Below are 21931 nucleotides of genomic sequence, written 5' to 3' on the forward strand. Positions count from 1 at the left end.
CACCGCACACAATGAGGCACTGAACAAAGAAATCAGGCAGGGGATAAGTGAAAGGGCAAGCAAGGCCACAGGTGAGAGAACAATCAAGAACTAATCAAAAGCATTGTACTTCTTTCATTAAAGTTGGGTGTGTCTGTTTTTGGAATATGATATAATGTGCCTGTGTGCGATTGGTATGAAGCTGTAGAGAGCTTTTCTTCAAAACAAAAGAAGGAAATCATTGAGGAAAGATTTGAGCCTCAGTTTAGACATGAAGTGTGATACAAACGCAGACTGACATGTCTACACAGAACATGTAAGATCCTCTTTTCCACGCAGCTGTAATAACACAATTATTAACACTAACCTTTCCACAACAGATAACTCAAACACAAACAGCATAAGCAGGGTGTGGTCTGAAAAATCATGTTAGATCTATATAATAATGTAAATATTCACTAACATTATGGCACATTTATGATAACGTGTAGGCCTATGCAAGTAAAAAATATAATATGCACAAAGTCAAAGCTTCAAGCCTCTTAATTTGATTTGGAAACAAAAAGTTACAGACCCCTCATGACCTCTGTCCTTAGAGATGACATTTCTAGTGGGAACCAATGCCAAGTTTTTTTTTTGTTTGTTTTTTTTTTAAATACAGAATTGTTCCAGGCTGTCTCTTTGGGAGACATAAGCAACATCAAAACAAGAACCCATGGTTTTAAACAGAGGACATTCTTGTCTTTGTGCAAACCACAGCCCAGTAATTTTCTTTGCTCTGTTGGATGCTCTCCATTTATCACATCAAACAGCGTCCAATGTGAAGTCTCTGCCTGCCCTCTACAGGGAAAAACAGAACAGAGCGGCACCAGTTCATCCCGTTTGGCTTCTAACGGTTTCGAGTTACAAGAACAGCTGCTCTTCTAGGAAACACTTCCAAGTATTGCATACCAAATGATTACCTAATAATCTGCAAGTGTGTTTATATTTACTTTAAGAAAACAATGTATTTTGAGTGCAACGTCATAGAAATTTACACCAAGGTGAGGAATCCTTCCACTGACCTCTTCTAGATATAGACTATTGCTGCATTCCAAAGTGCTGGGAAATAGAATAGATCTCATTTGGAGTTAACTTTAACCCACCCTAAAGCATTGCAGACTATCCACATTGAACATAAACAACAAATATGGAGGATCACAGATCTAAGTTTTTATTTGCTTTCTTACTGAAGAGGCATTTTGACTGTTGACCGTAGTGTTCTCATATACACAAACGAGATAGAAGTAAAATGACAGATGAGCTAATTATACATTGTAAATTTTTTTCCATTTCAAACTTGCACACTGTGCGCCGCCATTGTTGTGTTGACGTCATACTGTAGTTCAAGGGGAAGTCGGGGTATTTCAATCTGGCCCCACTTTGCAACTAGGACCTCTGACTTCAACAGCACAATGCATTTTACCTAGTTGGATGTCGGTAAGTTCCCACCTCCCAGCACTTTGGAATGCAGCATATATTCTAGATATAGTTACAGCACACCTTCACCTACATACTGAAACACCACAAGGTACTGTCAGATGCACCGCTACACCTGTATTCACACTCAAACTGACAGGATTTATTACACTGTTACATCATGGTAGCAAGACTGCAATGTCAACCACTGCAAATTAAGATTTAGCCGTTAAATCTAGTAATCAGTGACATGTGTGAAATCATAAATATTTCCAGTATTCTTTGATGGCAGGTACTTGAACTGGGGAAATGCAAACAGTAAACCTTGTTACCAATTAAGCATAATTAAAAAAAAAAAAAAAAAAAAAAAAAAAAACTTAAAATCACAAACAGCCAAACCCAATAGTTGGCATTGTGGAAAATGCTTTATTTCGCAAGTCAACCAGAAAACAGTTGGGGCCACTGAGACAGAATTCACGCATCGTCAAACATCGTCATTCCAAGTCAGTTTTGCAGGTAAGTAAGCACGTGGTGGCTGAGAGTCCGAAAGTTTGAAGTGTTGAGAGCAGAAGCGCATAGTGCTTTTGTTCAGACTATCCCAGTGTCCTCTCACTTGAAGACCTTGCCCTGGTTGAAGGCTTTACCAACGTGCTTGAAGTCTCCCTCCCAGGCAAAGTACTCCTTCACCATGGTCTTGCACTCCTCGCTGTTTGGGTCCAGCTTGCGCCAGTCGTATGATTCATAGTCAATCTGCCAGTCTTCAGACAGCTGGGGAAAATAAGGACAATGTCTTAGCTGAATTGGAGCATGTTCCCCTAAGGTTAAATAAAACTGATAAAGAACCAGTATCAGATTATCAGATGATACTCATGCTTCCTTATTTAGAAGAATCGTTGGACCATCACATGTGCATTCATAAGTAGATGATTGAAGCCACAGAATATGCATAAACAATTCCAAGAAATTAATACTTCCAACATTAACTGACAAGTTCATTAAAATTCTTCTCATGTACTTTCAGGCTTCTGTATATTTTAGCCACTGATAAAAAGGTTCCAGCTGAAGCAGCACAGAGACAACTACCCGCTCTGATTTAAAGTCAACTGCACATCTTTACTTGATTCTCATTTCATGTGGCCACAGCATGAACCAGCCTTTAAACTCACTCAAACAGAGATGACTGGGATGAATATGGTCTTACGTTTCTATTCCCCTGTCAGATTAAGACTTGGTGCCATGAGTGGACACCGCCTTGCCCAAAGACAGGGGATGAATACAACTCACTCCCCACCCACCCAAAAATGGTGTATAGTGCCAAACAATTACAGATGTACCAATGTTATTTTCATGTACTCGCGTTTAAAGAAGTTCAAACCAATGTCTCTAAAATTAGTGATTTGACAGTTTCTGAATCGCAAAAAGGCAATAAGTGTGTTTATCAACTCGGGGTGTTAAATCCTTACAGTGAAAGCCAGTTCCTGGCCTCTGAAGATCCAGATTCCAGAGATGCTGCTGTCGTTGTTGGTGCCGAACAAGATAACACTGGCAAAGGCATTCTTTCTGAGTTTGTCCAAGCGCTGGAACATACCTGTAGAAAGACACCATAGGGTTTGAGTCAGTGGTATTTTTAGTCTTACAAAAAAGCCACCAAATACTTTATTGACTTCAAAAAAACAAACAAACAAAAAAAAAAACTTCACTGGGAACACCACATGTTTTAACTAACGTGTTGACCCATGGGGATCCACATGTTCTAGATGTGGCAGTTTTTATGCCGTTGTGTATTTGTGCATGCCGTACTGCATTTGTCCAGCAGTCACCAGCCAAAGTGTTCTGGGTACAGCAACATTATTGTAAGGCAACTATATTCCAAAATTAGTAATATCTCCCAAAATATTGGTCCCATCAACTTGCCATTTTCGCTAGTCTGTTCCTTGACCAACAATACCTAAGTATGCCAAACTGCAGCAGTCAGCTCTTCCCAAATTGTGTGAATCCTGAGACACACACACACACACACATACAGAGGCCACTTTGCTTTTATAATATAGATTCCAGCAATTTCCACAGTAACCTGCTCTCCAGACACTGAAAATGCTACAACCAAAGGACAAGAGGTGCCCACAGTCTCATTTGGTACCAAAATGTCAGTTTCAATGTGACCACAGCATGAACCAGCCTTTTTACTCACTGACAAGAGACGACTGGGATGAATATGGTCTTCTATGTTCTTCCCCCGTCAGATTAAGACTTAGTGTCATAATTGGACACTGCCTTGCCCAATGACAGGGAATTCCACACTTGATTAGGAGCAGTTTCTGACTGAGGTTAAGTTTTTAAAAAGCGATTTCTACTTGGCACACTGGCTGTGAAAGACTTATACATGCACTAAAAGTGATCTTAAATCAACCTTCCTGACTAGCCAAGCATTATGGAACATAGACCCAAAATAACCAAGTTGTTTTGAGACATCTAGTCAGCTACATTATGTATAGCCGAGTTAGTTGTACAAGCTTAACCACTAAAAATAATTAACCCAATCATCTGTTTACATACAGGAGCGGTCTCTGGTGTCTACATAATCCAACAACAGAAGACAATATTTCTGTCTAAGGACTGATATAACAAGAGCAGCGAGCCCTCAATTAGCCTACCTCTAATCTACATGAGGCCACATTTCAGTAATTTTACAACACAAGTATTACCATATGCTCAAAATCCCCTTTGATTCAGACAGATGTAGAGAACGTAACCTGCCAAACCACAGAGACAGTCTGAAAATTTGAAAGACTGTTGTGTCAAACATTATGTTTCTCTAGCAAACCTGTTTAGTGTCCCATCACCACAAAAAAGAAAAACTGTACAAATACAATGGGCCATACACAGAGATGGTCTTTAAACATGAAGTGGTGGAGTCTCACCTGTGATAAGGTTGCAGCTCTTGAATGTAAGTGTAAGCTCCTCAGGGTATTTGTATACACTATACCAAATGGAATAGCCTTCACGGTCGAAGTGCTCCCAGAAGTGGGGAATGGCGACTGACAAGGTGTCCTCATTGGAGTATTTTCTTTTGAACTCATCCATAACAAATGGGCTGGAGAGGAAAACAAGAAAGGTTGGCACAAATGAAATTCCTGTCAATGAAGTAGAATGTATTGGTAATAATGTAAGCAAAGACTGAATAGTCAAGCATCACGATGCCAATTTTAGTGCCGTGCATCATGAAGTCACTAACTTTTCCATTCTAATTAAGATAAATGTTACCACAAACTTAATTTTACAAAATTACCAGCGACTGAGAAAATTTTGTGCAAAATTGTAAATTACCCCACTTTGATCAAACAGCCTCTGGTTAATTAAATTTCTTGATGTGATATTTGATAAATGTGGCCACAGCATGAACCAGCCTTTTGACTCACTTACAAGAGATGACTGGGATGAATATGGTCTCAACTTTCTATTCCCCTGTCAGATTAAGACTTTGTGCCACAATCAGACACTGCCTTGCCCAAAGACAGGGGATCTAGCTGACCCCAAAGATAGCTAATCACTAGCAGACAGGCCAATTCCCATGTTCTCCACATGGAAGGCAAATTACAGGCATGCAACTCTTGTCTCAGTGTGCAGACAAAACACACTGGCACACTTAGGCTATTCAATTGCATATTGATTTCTATGCAATATCACTTATGATAAGCAATTAAGGACTTATGAGAAAAGCAACATTTAATGCTGGATTTTCAAGACAAGTTGCCTGCATTGACAGTTTAGGTTCTTATTTGCTCAATTGTGTAAGGTATATAGAGGGCTTGATTTTTACACCTTTTTGGCAGGTGTGCAAATGGGTCCTTGGTTTTGGGTTCAGCAGCCAAAACTGCATCGCAGTCATCCATCTCCTCTTCTTGAGCAGGCTTCTTTTCTTCCTTCTTTTTCTCTTTCTTCTCCTGGGGCTTGGCTGCCTCTTTTCCTCCCTTCTCCTTCTTAGGAGGGGCTTCTTTCTTGGGCTGCATCTCAGCAAACTTCTTGGCTGCAGCAACAACAAAACAACCAAAAACAGGCTCAAGTCTGGAAAGTACTGGAGATGAATTGTGAAATATCACAAGCAATGACATCTGTTTAGAAGAATGTTTCATGAACTAAAGTAACTCTGCACTTCATTTTATTACTTTTCATCTTAATCCAATCATAAATTTATGTACAAACAACATTTTGTATCTTTCTGCCAAAAGCTTTTTCTTCACCTTAATAAATATGCAAGTAAACGCTGCACATTTCAGTGAACTTTCACACTTAAAGACAACAACTTCTTTAAGCAGTTGTGGCTTGCAGAACAGTTCAACTGGGGGGGAGCAAAAATCTTAATGTAAGCTGCAAAGCCAGCATGCACCCTTAACATGTCTCACTTCTTTGCTTATTACTCACCATCAAACTGAGCCATCTTTTCACACAGCTTTACATCCCCAAGGACAGTCTTAAATTGTGGCTGGTTAATACAGGTAACAAACCAGCGGGTAACATTGGGGTAAGGCTGACGGAAAGAGGGCTCCAAAACCTACCAACAAAAAACATAGGGAATGATCGTAAAACTGAAGAGTTTCACAAAGAAAAGTTAACATGTATAAAAGCATGTTATGTTCATAGTGCTTGTCATACCTGTTTATAAAGCCAGAGCATAGAGCAGACCACAGTGATGTCAGCTAGACTGACCCTCTCACCCACCAGGAAGGTACGTGTGTTCAGGTGTTGATTCAGCACTGTGAGGACCTTCTTCACATCCTCCTTGGCCTGCTCTGTAGCCTAGAGGGACCCAGACAAAAAGGGGTGATTACACTGGACTAGAAGACACAAAAAGTACTGAATCTGTTACATATCCTATTCTCAAGTTTAAACAAAAAAAGTAAGGCTGCCAGTTGATTTAATACACTGATTTCCACACCTGCTTGTTGAACTGCATTATTCCAAGAGTGGGGAAGACCCATGCGCTGGCTGGGGGGATGATCTCAGAGTCAGCAAAGCTCACCCACTGCAGTATCTGGGCAGCAGCCTGAGGAGTGGCACCACGCAGGGCATCATTGCTCACTGCAATTAAAGTAAGAAAACATTGTAAGACATTTCTGTAGGCCAGCATTAATGACTGGTATAACTACTGACAACTGTACTATGTGAACAAGTCAATATACTACTTTTGCTGGCAGAGTGCATGGCAAACAAGCAGGACATGTTAGAACGTTTTGTGCCGCATTACTGAAGACATGGAAATCTTAGATTTATCACTTACAGTAGTGAGCAATGGCATTGCTCTCGAACAGACAGAAACCGTCATCTCCCTGGAAGGCAGGTACCTGCAGAGACAAGTAGAAATTGGGTATAAGTTTGAGTTAATCTCACCCAAACAGAAAAATTGAGGTACTGAGACCATCTTTTGATAGACCAATTAACTGCCATAATGACGCCAAAACAAGGACTACTGTGACCCAGTGAACCCAAAAATCATACATCAATGTGCACAACAGTGACAGTCCTATCACTACCAGATTGTTGCACTCACCTTGCCCAGTGGAAAGTTGTTGAGGAAGGCAGGAGCACGGTTTGTCTGCCCGAAGGTGAAGGCAGGGGGGCTGCTAGCAACTTTGAGGCGAGCGCCACTGTACTGGGCTGCAATCTGAGCCTTGAAGGCCCGCCAGTTCTCTGGATACGTGTACAGAGTCTGGAAAGAGGAAGACAACACTGAAATTATGACAAAATATACACACACAAATGTGAAAATTTAACTGTGAGGTTTTCCAGCATGGTAGCAAAGGTAGGGTTAACTTTACAACGCTGAGAAGTTTAATGTGGTGAAAATATACATAGGCCCTTTATTTGGGTAATATGGAAATTTCCCAATTAGGCCACAAACCTAGTTATACCCGGGATGCATGCGTTCCTGGTGCAACTCAATGCCAACCAAATTCAGATGCTACATATGGACAACAATGTAGGGAGAAGCTGTAACATGTTAACACATTAATCTATGTTAGCTACCAAGATCAAATTTAAACTCAAACTTTACTTGCCACGTAAACAACAATACCTAGCTATATTCACGTGGCTGTTAGCTAGCTTTAAATGTTAGCAGTCAACACCGGTAATACACTCCGTAGTTTTTCAGCTTGATTTCACATTGATGGCTAGCATGCTTGTCAACCTAAGGACTACACAAACTCAACACCAGCACTAACGTAAAATTTAATATACGTATAAATGTTTCGGCAAGTTGTCACAGTGTGAAAAAAAGCTAATGATAACGTGGCGCAAGCCTGGCCCGGTACAGGGGCGTCATTCAGTTTGAGTGCAACGTCAGATAGCCGGAGCTAATGTTGGTTTCAATGAGCATTGAATGAAATTCTTTAAAAATAAACCCAATAACAGCAAATTTACAAGCACAACACGTTGTATACATGATAGTGGGTTCACCAGGACTGCAGATGGAGCTGATATTATACGGATTGTATCAGAAAAGCTTACAAATTATCCACAAGTGGCCATCTCTCCATCTTACTCACCCCTGCCGCCATCTTCAGGACGAGAGAAAGAAAGAACGAGGGCACGCTCCTCTGACGTATTTACGGACACAATACGTGCACGCACGTGAAATATGCGCGTTCACATTTCTCATCTGGCATTGTACTGGTTGGATGTAGTTACACAACTGAAGTTTGGGTAAAAATAACAGGTGAATTAAGGCCCACACATAACCTTTGTACAAAAAATAGACAGAAAGCAAATATACAGTAAGAACAAATAAAATTATTTATTCCAATCCATGTACAAAAAACAAATGTGCCATTAAGATGCAAGTTAATTGTATATGAAAGCAAACTAACTCCCAAACTCTGCTAAACTGTACAACAAATTCCTCCTTGAAATTTAGTGAAATCTTTAAATTTCCTTTGATTAAAACTAATGTAAGCTGCAATGATTAATTAAAAAAAAATAATATCAAAGGCTCGTCACTACCTTTCACCACACAATGTTAATCATCATAGAAAAATATTTATTTTAACATAGAAATAACTAAACTGCTTAATAAAATGTCCCCTTAGAAATGGGCTTCCACGAGGCCAAATCAGCTCACAAGACCTGAAACACAAAGCACAGAGCAAGTTAAATGATAGAGCACAAATATTTTTTTACACATAAAAAATAAATTACAACTAGAGGGGAACATAACTTCAAAATCAAAAACAGGACAACCTTAAAAAACTTTTGTTTATCAATTTCTGGTGTTAAGCTATTGAACAATCTAAGTGAGGAACCCAAGCAAAGTCCAAATATTATCCAGTTTAAAAAAATGTACAAAAATATTTTGTTTAGCAGTTATAAGTGATAATTATCATTACTGACTATTCTCCCTTACTTATTGATATGGCATATGGATTAGAGGCAGAGAAGCCTATGTGAATGTATATGTGTATGTATGTAACAGTGTATATAGGAATTTATACATGTATATGTAAGTGTATGCGCATGGGTATGTAATGTGTGTATATGCATTTATGTGTATGTATGTATATGTAGGTGTATGTGTATATGGTATATGTGGATGTGTATATGTATGCATGTATGTGTGTGTGTGTGTGTATATATATATGTGTGTGTGTGTGTGTATATGTGTATAGATGGATAGATGTGTATGTATATGGGTGTATATGTATGTATGTATATATGTACATATTGTTGGTTTAGACAAAGGGGTGAGAGCTAATAAGCTATGCTTCTTCTCACTCCTTTTTGAATATGATTTTTTTTTTCTTTCTTTTCTTTTTGTGTGTATCATGGTTTTATGCTTCCTTGAATTTTCATTTCTATGTTGTGTTGTGCAGAGAAGTCAGATAGTGGTAATCAGGAAGCTTGTATCATATTCATATTTAAAATAAATAAATAAATAAAAAAAAAAAACATCATTACATTTAAAACAAAAACATTCAAAACCATCTATTGAAGTAGCAACGGTGGCTTTAACTGAGCATTATTATTTAATGCAAATTACAGTGTGTAAAACATTTTACCAGTATAAACCTGTTGCTCCCCAACCCCCACCAAACATGTCATAAGGTTGTATTATCCCATGTTATACTCACCAAGGTAATCATCCATGAGAGAGCCGATGGCAAACTGAAAAAGAAGATGAGACTTAATTTACTGTAAACTGAAATTAAAACCTTTTCTGCAAATTACTGTGTAACATTTGCGCTATAACATGCAATGTGTGTGATGAAATTTATAGAAATTTAACAGTCCTCAGCAAAAATAGTCAATTACTTTTATATTTTACACATTAATTTTCATAATTATGGTGGCCATAACGAGGAAAGATGAGAGGTCTAAGGGGCCGTTTACACGTAGCCGATGATTTTTGTCTGTTTATGCCTATCACTTACACAATGACAGGCATGCACACAGTAAATGAAGGTTTCTAATAACTCCAGCCAAAGTGGAGATTTCAGCAAATCTCTGTGTTCATGTTTGTGTGTAAATAAAGGGAAACGGGAAAACAGAGATTCTCAAATGGACGAAGGAAATACTCCACTAAGTTCACATGTGATGATCCAGTTTAGAGGAAGAGGATGGAGCTGATAAGTGAAGTTACAAGGATTAAATGAGAAAATAAGGAAGTGTGGTGCTAATGAATGTTAGCATCTTAGCTAATTAGTGCCAATTACATCTGCTTAACAGGATCTTCATGTATTTACTTGATATAAAATAAGGTTTTTAATCAAGTGTTTCCACATTGTCATACTTCATATTTTGTTTATTTTATTTGTTTATCCTTTATCTGTTCTGTCCAGTTCAGTAGAAGGTAAATGAAGTCATTTACATCTGTGCACAGCAGTCTTCATGAACTAAAGTCAAAACACGACTGAAAAACAGATGCAGCTGTTAATGACTACAGAACTAACATGGTTCGACTCAGGGTTCAACCCCTTTTTCATCCCCTCTGTCACATCAGAAAAGCAGTTTGTGATTGTAAATTAAGTCACCGGCTTATCCATTTGCATTGCAATGTATAGGTTACACGTCTCGGATGCGGAACCAGGAAAACTACAATCTCCATAGGTCGAAGTAATGTTTCGTTGTGATTCTTTTCAGGATTCTAATTGGTTAATGGTACTTGATCATCCCACTACACTGCCATCTACAGGCCTGGCATGCTCTTGACGATATAGATATATGGGGCCACATAAATGCAGAGTTTTCCAAAAACGTTCACGTCTCTACGGGTTTTTTAAACTTAAACAGCGAAGGAGAAATCTCCATTTCAAAAAATACTCGGCTACATATAAACATAGCCTAAGCCACATCCGAATCCCTGCTGTTACAGTGCTCAGCATATGCACTACCAGATGAGGCCCACTAGGTTCAGTCTGTTTGGGAACTTTTGCTGCACATCATTCTATCTCTCAGCATTCTTCCTGTCACATAGTTACTGTTTATGTACAAATGCTCCAAAAATCTAAGAAACACTTACAATGTCATTCTTATCCACTCTTGTACCCACAATCTTTAGCCTGATCTCGTCATCTTGCTGGATCACGATGTCCTTAAAGAGAATCACACATTTTTATAGCAGTGGTACTTTGACAGTGAGCACTACTGGCTGAAGTGATAGCAGTATTTATGACAATATACTGTGCTCTCTATCCTTATTTTGAGAGCACAGTACTATGGTTTTTAACTGATTTTAGGCAGAGTATACAAAAAAGTTCAGTTAAAATATTAATATTCATACCTCATCAACTGTCTTATAGCATGGTGGATTTGAGTTTGGGTCAAACTCCATTTCAGAAGGTATAGACTGCAAAAAAAAAAAAAAGAAAGAAATGTAGTTAGATGATACACTTTAAAAATAATCCAATGATAAAAGGAAACCAATTCAACCAAAGTCTAAATATCAAGGTAACTCACATGACGAGAGATGAAGCAAGACATGGGACCGATTTCTGTGAACAATCCAACCTGAAACAAATTATATTATATATGAACGTTAAATAGATCAAAATTCTCACTATTAATTTGGTTAACTAAAATTTTGTTTTTTTTAGTAAGTTGAAGAAAATACATTGTAATTCCAAGAAAAGAAATGTGTTATGTGGCAGAGCTAAAGAGATTTCAACAAAGACTGCAGCAAAAAATGTTATATAGGTCAGTTATTCACGTCTCCCCATTTTAAGCTGCAATGTGTAACATTCACTCATGCGCTTCAAAAGTTTGTATTTATGATTCTTGCACATGGCTCCTAGGAAGAAATAAATGTAGATGTATCATGGATGTAGGCAGCAAGACATTTGGGGAAAGGGCTGAGTTTTTCATGGTGCATTAAAACCCTTTCAAGCTTTGCAAATACCAAAAAATATTAATACATATAAATTCCTTCTCATGTCATATATTGCACCTTTAAAAATTAAATGCTTTAGGTTCATCATTCATGTTTATCATCACTTTAGTTGTACTGTAGTGCTTTATACCTTGTTAACCTGTGTGACCACAGCGTCCACAACCTCCCCCTTGAACGGCCGGAACACAATGGCCTTGTACTTGACTGGATACAGGACAAAGCCTCTGCCCGGCTGGATTACACCCGCTCCGATGTTGTCAATGGTGGTGACAGCAATGACAAAGCCATACCTGAGAGGCAAGCATAAACATCTTTACAACAGGCCTACTGCATCTACACTGTATGCAAATTAAGGCTGTACACAACTGAAATATTATGGGTTGTCTATGTGGCAAACTGCAATATCCAAATAACAGCAGCAGAAATGTTTGGATAAATGTAAAATGTATCACAGCATACCCTTTAAAATGAAGTATTGTAATAATATAGAGATGTTCCCACCTACAAATACACAGGTTTTTTTCATTAATTTTATGGGAATCCCATGGATTCCTGTAGCATTCCATGAGGATGGAGTAAATGTAGCTATTTATCGTGTATTTAGCACAGGACAGAGGAAAAAAAGAGCAACAGTAACAATAGTTTCTTTTAGTTATGAATAGGCTATTTGACCCGGAAATATGGAATAAAATGAAATCCAGATGAAAAATAGGCCTATATCTTTTGTGAAATGCAGTTGTTAGATGTGCCAGAAAAACAACGTGATCCAGACTACTTCCCCTCTCAAAATATTCATAAAACAAGAATGGGATGGAACAGGAAATTTATTAAATTGTGTCATGGGATCTGCACAGGGCAATGGTATGAATCACATTCTTATTAAGGGAGTGTAGTTGTTTAGTACAGACCACAGACAAAACGTGGTCTTTGGTTTTCTCTATTTTTTGTATAAAAATACCTGAAAAATTCCCACTGATACTATAACTCATACTGTAATCTTAGTATTTATTTATTGTGTAAGTGTAGGAAAGCTATTAAGAAAAAAAATAATAATTTAATAGAGTGACACTCCGATGCTGACAAAAGTCAAACAAATATTTTGTCAGTCACATGCCTGCCTTGGTTCTTAGATGCTAATGTGAAAAAGACAGGGACACCCAATGTAGATAAGGTAAAAAAATAAATAAAATAAAAATTCTTATTGTGATAGTTCTACCATATGACAAAGAGGCAAACCAGAGTGTGACTCATTTGTTAAACCAGTGGTTCCCAACCTTTTTTTCAAAATCAAAAACTTCTGGTGACCCCAGACATTCAAAATGGAGACTTTTTTTTTTGGCTAAAATTCATTTGTTTTTGATCATGTAATAGTTTGCTATACTATGTTGTAAATAAACATTAGTTTTAGAGGACATTTAGTCTATATAATGTCTATTACTATGGACGGAGGCAGAAAAGCCAGGTGTAGATTACTGCACAAAGTGAGAATTTTATTTTCCTTGGTCAGAATATGTAGTCAGTCCAGCTTGGATTTACAAGGAGGACAACTAATACTGAACAAACAAGAACTCAAACTATGAATTATGAAAGAGCTGCAGCTTCAGCTCCACTGTTTGTCATGTCTTTTCCTGTGATTCTCTCTCTCAACTCACCATGCATTTTTTTATTAGTACGTTTTTTTGTTTTGTTTTTTTAGCAATTACTAGAAATTCCAGGCGACCCCAAGGTTGTAAACAGTGTTAAACCAAATGTATGTTCAATATAAAAAGACAGGGAGGTTCACATTTGTTTACTTTTTTCCTATAACATTTAACAAGCATATATACAATTTATCTAAAATGGTAGGACATAGACAAGCATATACCAAGAGCCTAAAATACTGGAATTATACTGTGTTTACAGACGGTACTTTGTCCCTTACTTGCCGGTACATGTGCCCTCCACTTCTGTGAAGAGCTTTTGCTTCACGGTGTTGAGGAGATTAGGACCAAAATACCTCGGATGTAGTAAGATTTCATGCTCCAAAGAAATCTGTATTAATGTAAAAAGCAACATAAATATTTTAATGTTGATTCTGTAAGCAGTGGCTGTTATACAAGACAAAAGAATGCGAGGAAAGGTTTGTTTGGGTATCTTTAGCTTTGTCCACCGAGCCACGATCACGTTCAAGCATCGGTGATGAACAAAACATCGGCACGGTGCTATTAGCCAGCACATACACGGTAATTAATAGTCATACTTACATGGTAAAACATTTCAGATGTAAAGTCTCACCCTATCTTGAATCGTTTTGTCGTTTCAAGAAATGTTTCACTACGTTTTGAAGTTGAATGAAATCGTCTCTAATGAAAGCAGTTTCCGGGTCACGGGGTCATAGCGACTAGGAATTATTTGCCCAGAGTTTTGTCTAACAGGAGATGAGAGCACGACTCACGTTTATTTAATGGTATTTAGAGAAACGCAGGGATGAAAATAACACATATGTGGTGTTATCTTATTTCTCACAAGCTAATACGCCTCGCATATGAATCGCCGATTTATATGTGAGGCTAGCTGCGCATGTCTGAGCCCTGAGTAATGTCTGTCAGGGAACGAGAGGAAAAACATTTATTTACGAGTATTTGGAGAAACACATGAATGAATGAAAATAATACAAATATATGGGTGGTATAATCATATTTCTCTCACATATAAAATTTAAATACTTTAAGTTTCAGATAAAGTCGGGAATTTACATGTTCATCGCAAGGCAACACTAAAGCTGCAGTTGCTACTACATCCATGCACGTGCAAACCCCGCCCCCTGGCGTTTAGGAGGGGGAGTTGACGAGGGGCGGGCCAGACGTAAGGCGTAACCCAGAGCTGGACTGTGATTGGACTGTTAAACTGGACTGTTGACGTCTGATGTAAGCGAAACAGGTCTTTAAGGTGATGTTTACATGTTTAGAGTAATAATGAAGACTTAAAGTCGGTCGGTCGGTTATAAGTAAATATTTTAATCACTGCCTCATCGACGATCTGATTTCCTTAACTCGTCTTTGACCCACTTCCGGATAATCCCTCAAGTTTGTGTTATGGCGAGCACCCTGGTCTCCAAGTTGTGTCACCGTCCTGTGATTACAAAGCTTGTAAGTGATCCGACTTTGTCTGATCCTGATTTGATCTCACTGTAGGCGCATATATGTGCAACTCTTGTGTCATGTCATTGTCATGTCATAGGCACAGGTGTGTCTCAGGTCCGGCTGCGGGTCTCAGGGGGCACCAGGGACCAGACATCTCTCCACCGAACCCCCTCCGGAGAAAATCAGCCGATACCCAGTACCTTACAAAAAAGACCTGCCTTATGACATAGTGGCGTTTATGGAAGAGGTGGAGTCAAAGGTAGAAGACACTGAATGTGTGTGGCATTAAATCTAAAGTTGCACAGACAGATTTTATTCACTGAATGTTTCTTTACAGGGAGGCTTTTTGCCAAATGTCTTCAAAGTCCTTTCTCACAGACCAGCAGAGTTTAGAGCCTTCTTCTCTTACTATGGAGAACTCATGAACAAAGAGACAGGTGTGTTTTTTCTTCTTCACACATGTATGAGTATAGTATGAGTTCAGACTTTTAATACTACTACTATTACTACTTTGAGCTGCTGGGTCATTCCACCTCAATTCAACGGGTTTAGAAAAAAATTCCTGCTCGACCATCTTGGATTTGCTTCAAATTTTTACCATGTGAAGTTCAACCATGAAAAGTAGCCCAGCCAAAATTTCAGTTATAACATATTTATATGTTATAACTATTGTCATGTTCACCGTTGGAAATATGTTACAAACAGATTGTTCTATTACATTTGGTGTTTAGTAAATAAATCACTATACTCTGCACAGTCAAACAGTTCAAGCATCTCGAATTTCATGAGCAGATGATAAGAATCGTGAGCGATATAGCTGGGTTATTCAAAAATATTTTTTTGTTGGTTGGAGTCCTAGAACCATCATGAAATTTTACATTTTGTAAGCATATGTGATGGTCTTTCAGAAAATAAGTTCTTTTGGTTGGTACTCCTTGTCATACTTGTGGTATTTGAAAGTGAAAATTAATGAAAAATGTTATTTTGCGATTTTATTATGACAAAAACAACAACAAAAAAGGATCATACCCATTAATAAATGCTGATCTGATTACTCTATATACTTATGTAAAAGGATGTGTAATTATTTGCAATATATCATATTTGGTTTGTGTTTAATTGGTCAATAAATATAGGGGTTCGTAAAAGTTTCAAGTTTATTTTCCAGATTTCACAAGGTCATACCACAGTCCCAATAAAGACAATGTTATTGATAATATACATATGCAATCTATATGTGGTAGTCTTCCTTTGCTGAAAATTTCATGCATTTAGCTAGAAAACTTACTGAGATATTGCACTCTAAAATTTGCTGCGTTTTAAGACGATCACGAAATGCACCAAAAACGGCACGAGGGGTACCCTGTTCATGAATTTTTTTCTTCAAATGTATTTGATATACCAATGTGAAATTTTGGCTGAGGTGTTTTTTAGTGTTGAACTTTATATGGTAAAAATTTCAAGCAAATCTAAGATGGTCGAGCAGGAGGCACTTGTTGAATTGAGGTGGAATGACCCTGCTCCCTTTAGGGGTCACCACAGCAAATCACCTGCTTCCATCTGATCCTGTCCCCTGCATGTTCTTCTTTCACAGGGGTGTCACTTCAGTATAGGGGCCACATCCTTCCAATATTATCTAAAGTGGGCCGGACCAGTAAATTAAAAACATAATAATGTATAAATAATGCCAACTCCAAACATTTCAATGTGTTTAATAGTGAAAAAAGTTAAATTACATTATAGAAACATTTACATGTATAAGCTGTCCTTTTAAAAACATGAACAACCATGAAAAAACTGAAATTTATTAAGAAAAGCAAGTGCAATTTTAAGTATATTTTGCCTCTGCTTATCATTTGTAAATGTGCATTACAACTTCCAGATGACAATGGAACTGCAAATTTACAAAGTATTTTAGTAACTGGCAGAATAGTAGTAAAATTGCACTTACTTCTCTTAGGACATTTCTAGTTTTTCATATTTTTTGTGAAAGGCTAGTTTGTAAATTTACACGGTTTCATGAAATTTAACTTTTTTACACTAAAACAGAGGAAAAATTTGGAATTGTCATTATTTGAAGGTTTTTATGGTAGTATTTTACTGATCTGACCCACTTGAGACTAAAATAGGGCTTTATACAGCCCCTAAGCAAAAGGATTGACTGTTAATATATTCAGTGTAATCTTTGCATTTCACAAATTCATCCTACGGGCCGGATTGGACCCTTTGGCGGGCCAGATTTGGCCCCCGGGCCGCATGTTTGACACCTGTGTTCTTTCACATCAACTCCCTGCATGTGCTCCACCACATACATATATCTATCTCCTGTTTGATCTTCCTCTATCCATTCTGCCTCGTCCATCATTCATTCCCTAAACTCTTTTCTTTCCTGTTTTTATCTATCTCCTTTCTTGGACCAAGTTCAGGCTGTTAATGAATAGGTAATTCCCAGAATGTGTCCCCAAATTCAATCCCAGATCATGCTACCATCTTGAAGAAGCCAGGTTATTTGTTTGCACACTTTATTTCTCATAGTTAGTTTGCTGTGTGTTACTGGAAAGGCTCACTTTTGGAGCAGGTGATGCATGCCAGGTGTGGTGCTGAAATATTTTTACTATCAGACAGTGGCAGGTATTGTAGCAGGTATTGTAACTGCCCCTGATGCCATTGAACTGTGAAGCGCTGTAAGACAAAGAGGAAAATATCATGTAATAAACAAGCACTTATTCAGGTCAGCAAGTAGGGCTGTTCTGTGTGCAAACTTCAGGAAAACTAAATACAACAAGAACAGGGTTTGATTATATGTAAAGTCATTTAAAGGATGTAATCTGTTAGATTTAATGGGACAGATTTACTGTTTACAGTACAGTGAGTGGAATAGACAGTACTGTGCAAAGGTCTTACACAGCCTTTAACTTTATTGTTTGACCAAGACTGTGACCACACACGTATTTTAGAGGTCGACTGATATGGGTTTTTCTAAGACAATATAGATTTTTTAAAAATTTGGTCTGTCGATGGCCAATATCTACAGCTGATTTTGGAGGCCGATATTTAAGGCTGACTTTTTTTTTTTTTTTTTTTAAACACATTGACTAAAATACAAATGTAAACACTCAGATAATTAAGATTTTTATGCAGCAATATAAATGAAATTATTAATACACATAGTACTCTTTTAACATTTACTGAACTCCAAGTGCTGCCCGCACAGGTGCCTGATCAAATGTCTTATAACATTTTTACTACCGATCAAATATCGGCTTTCAAAAAAATTAAGGTCAGTGGCTGATATTGAAAGGAATCAATATACTGGCCAGCTGATATATCAGTCTGCATCTAATGCATTTTTTAGTCCTTGTACTAATATATGAACAACTGGAATTTACAGCAAATATGTAAACAGCATTAAAAACAAAAACACATTTAAGAGAAAAATAATTCTGAATATAGCAGAAGCTATATTTGATCATCTGGACAGAGAAAAGGATAAAACACCACAAAAGCCTCTGAGACAATCTGAAGGTGTGTAATACAACACAAGATTATTTAAGAAAACATCCAGACAGTCGACCCAAGAGAGTTGAAGATTTACTGAATCCAAATGGACGTCACACTAAATACTGACTTTACCTGCAGAAGATAAGTTCAGATTTTTTGTTTTGTTTGTTTTGAGTTTCAATACTGTGCACATGTTTCCTGCATATTTCTTGTTAGAAATGAAGACATACACCTGTTAAAACTGTGCAGAAACTGTAGATATAATTGGTATTAGACTTTTGTCATTACTTATTTTATCTTGTTAGGATTTGGAATGAGTCTCTGCATTCATTGTTAGAAAACCTGAAACCTAGTAATAACCTTCGACATATAAAACAGGATGCATGACTAAACTCTGGATAAGTCTGTTTTTGTTATTCCAGTGCTTACTGAATAACCACAATTTGGCCTTTTATTGTTTCATGTGTTAAACTATATGGGGGCTGTTTAGACATTTGTATGTCACGCTACTGGTCTATCCTGTTGAGCAATGCCAAAGACCAACTGGCTTACATTTTTCATAGAATTCAAGAAAGGTTTTCTCATGAACAATGAGCTTATTTTACAGGAGCTCGTGTAGGCATTTTTCACAATGAAGGTTTTCTTATTGATCTGGATAACTTAAGTGTGTTTGTGAACAGCATAGTGTCTTAAAGTCCACTCACTTCTGACGTTATGCTTCCTGGAACAACAAATTAAATACAGCCTGGCTTTTCTTTATAGTCACTGTGTGAATGTATCTGCTGCGTGTCTTTGTGTCCTTCTATTTCCTGACTGCAAATTAATTTAATTTAAAATATCTTCAGGCGGACTTACCAAGGCTGACCGTGAGCTAATTGTTGTGGCAACCAGTATCCACAATAAGTGTCTCTACTGTGTGGTATCCCATAGTGCATTGCACCGCATCTACTCAAAGAAGCCCACTCTTTCGGACCAGGTATTTTCCTCATATGTTTCAGTGATGGCTTCTTGCTTTGAATGAAGTGAATGAACAGATGTACTGTTGGTGTAACAACAACTAATCTGAATCTTTCATATGCTAGATTTTGCTGGGTTTTAATGTGTTCTTCACAAATTAACCTTTTTTGTGCTTCTAAACAAACACCCACTTTGTTCAACTTCTTGCTTTCCTTCAGGTGATTGTTAACTATGAGAATGCAGAGCTCTCACCTCGGGAGCGTGCCATGCTAGATTTTGCCATGGCTGTGTGTCGCTGCGACACGATCACAGAAAAGCACTTCCAGTCACTGGAGGAAGTGGGCTTTGACCGAGAGGATGCCTGGGACATCGCCGCCATTGCTGCTTTCTTTGCCATGTCCAACCGGCTCGCCCACCTCACAGACATGAGGCCAAACACAGAGTTTTATAACATGGGCCGTGTTCCACGGGACAAGAGCAAGGACAAGGCAGATGGAGAGAACAAATGAAAAAGGGCCACTGTTACAGATCGGATAATCAAAGGTCAGACCACTTACATTATGCAAACTTTGAAGCACAAATTGTTGCACATTTGATTTACTTTATTTTGTCTCCCTACCTTGTGTGAATGATGGGATGTTCTTGATTATTTTGTATATTTTGCAATACTAGATGTACAAATACTTAACCTGAACTACACTGCACTCCATTAGCCTGACTAAGCCGCTGTTGGGCAGCAGGTATACAAGTGAATGGATTATGAACTTGTGTCTGCCTTCTTTTATTGATTAAGTCATTCTGTCATTTTACTGTTTTGATTTTAGGTGGTTGTTCATTTAACACTTGGTTGGGAAAGTTGTTTTTTTTTTTTTTTTTCTGTTAGATGTTCAATATATTAACACATAAATGAGCAGAAACACAATATCTTAAATGTAGTAAAGCTTTCATAATAAATACATATTTTGTTCATTGTAACCAACACAGTCATGTAAAACTCAGTCTATTAATGCATTTTTTTGTCATTCACTGATGGGAGATACTCTTTGTTTAAATGTGTTCCTTTATTCAGAGTTACTGTCACTGCCAGAAAGATTGTAAATACTGTATGTTGCTGGCAAGAAAATGCCTGTACTTCCCTCTCCTCCTTTCTAAATAAATTATATTTTTCTTGATTTCAACTAAGGTCTGATTTATTTTTTTTCTGATTTTACCACCTTTCATCATATTTTTCTCTCTCTTCTTTAAAGTAAATCATCTGCTTCAAAGCAGGAAGTCCACCATGAGCTGAACACAGTGGTGGGTTTGTCAGAAGTGAAGTTAGTTAATGTCAGTGTGGTGCTGTTTGTCACCACTAGGTGGCACCACATCTGCATTCATACACATGGGGGATTTACACAGCTACTAGATTATTGGCAAAATTATATATATATATATATATATATATATATATATATATATATATATATATATATATATATATATATGTGTGTGTGTGTATATATATGTGTATATATATATATATATATATATATGTATATATATGTATATATATATATATATATATATGTAGAGAGAGAGAGAGAGAGAGAGAGAGAGAGAGATAGATAGATAGATAGATAGATAGATAGATATAGATATAGATATATCCTGTAAGTACTGCTCACATAGACATAGAAAGAAAAACTGACATGAGCATTAGTGGTGAGCTTAAAATATATTTCCTTGTCATGATCTCAGTATCACATATAAGGAGTGTAAATCTTAGGTGGAATTTGTTTAGTGTCTTCCACTGCCAGAGTTCCATGCCAATCCTGTTCTCATTTCTTTGAGTTACTCATTTTCCCCACAAATTTATTTTCTGCCAACCTACTTATAATACTGACATCCACAGGCGGTCTGTTATCTAAAGTGATACAAGTCAAACATGACTCCAGGCATCAGGAGAAGATTTACTTTTCTGTGTGAGTATGAGTAATGTTGAAGTTACATATTGGGTTACAATGAGGGAACGTCATCGAATTGTGTTAAACAACATTGCTCTCCTTGATTTAATCGTCACCGTCTGAGAATTACAAATGTTGTGCTATTATTAGCATGTTGAGAGTCATTCAGAATCTGGAAGTTGTTCAAAGTGGAAATGTACTGCTATAGAATTATTTAATCTCCAATTACAATTATACACAATTAATCATAATTCCTACATCACCACATTAAATTCCTCTGACAGAGCTTTACAGACCTTGTTAAACTATGTCACAGCGAATCCATTCACTTTAGTAAAGGTCACTGCACTGACAGAGTCCTTCCCAGGCCTATCCTGTCCCCGTCACACTGATAAAGTGTCATATGTCTCAGGAACTGCTCATGTTCTATCACAGTTCCTCATTAAGTGCCAACCCGGCTGACCCCCGTGTCTCCTCTTAGTATTAAAAGGCGACAATAGGCTCCAGACAGACTAAATTTATGGTCTGCACATGCCATGTTTTTAAACATCCTAGAATAGAATAGAATAGAATAGAATAGAATAGAATAGAAT

The 21931-nt window shown here is 37.5% G+C and overlaps 3 protein-coding genes across 4 annotated transcripts; 1 reads left to right on the forward strand and 2 right to left on the reverse strand.

The window, feature by feature from the left end:
• Positions 1-1843: 1843 nt before the first annotated feature.
• Positions 1844-8090, reverse strand: eef1g (eukaryotic translation elongation factor 1 gamma). Its single transcript, XM_030145836.1, has 10 exons — positions 7983-8090; positions 6986-7144; positions 6716-6779; positions 6374-6516; positions 6091-6234; positions 5860-5989; positions 5260-5464; positions 4359-4531; positions 2901-3025; positions 1844-2205 (listed from the first exon to the last, which is right to left on the reverse strand). The coding sequence occupies exons 1-10, from the start codon at positions 7992-7994 to the stop codon at positions 2047-2049; spliced, it is 1314 nt and encodes a 437-aa protein (XP_030001696.1). The 5' UTR covers positions 7995-8090; the 3' UTR covers positions 1844-2046.
• Positions 8091-8206: 116 nt separating this feature from the next.
• On the reverse strand, positions 8207-14198 carry polr2g (RNA polymerase II subunit G). Its single transcript, XM_030145840.1, has 8 exons — positions 14059-14198; positions 13737-13846; positions 11946-12105; positions 11386-11436; positions 11210-11275; positions 10949-11020; positions 9561-9594; positions 8207-8559 (listed from the first exon to the last, which is right to left on the reverse strand). Exons 1-8 carry the CDS (start codon positions 14068-14070, stop codon positions 8546-8548), a joined length of 519 nt encoding a protein of 172 aa, XP_030001700.1. The 5' UTR covers positions 14071-14198; the 3' UTR covers positions 8207-8545.
• A 483-nt stretch (positions 14199-14681) lies between these two features.
• On the forward strand, positions 14682-20573 carry LOC115427327 (uncharacterized). Of its 2 annotated transcripts, none has more exons than XM_030145839.1 (5): positions 14682-14943; positions 15041-15196; positions 15275-15374; positions 19284-19414; positions 19614-20573. In XM_030145839.1, the coding sequence occupies exons 1-5, from the start codon at positions 14890-14892 to the stop codon at positions 19902-19904; spliced, it is 732 nt and encodes a 243-aa protein (XP_030001699.1). In that variant the 5' UTR covers positions 14682-14889; the 3' UTR covers positions 19905-20573. The 2 variants fall into 2 exon arrangements, with proteins under 2 accessions (XP_030001699.1, XP_030001698.1); XM_030145838.1 differs by having other exon boundaries at positions 14684-14943; positions 15035-15196.
• The last annotated feature ends 1358 nt before the right edge of the window (positions 20574-21931 follow it).

The sequence above is a fragment of the Sphaeramia orbicularis genome, chromosome 10, assembly GCF_902148855.1.
Source record: "Sphaeramia orbicularis chromosome 10, fSphaOr1.1, whole genome shotgun sequence".
Taxonomy (NCBI): domain Eukaryota; kingdom Metazoa; phylum Chordata; class Actinopteri; order Kurtiformes; family Apogonidae; genus Sphaeramia; species Sphaeramia orbicularis.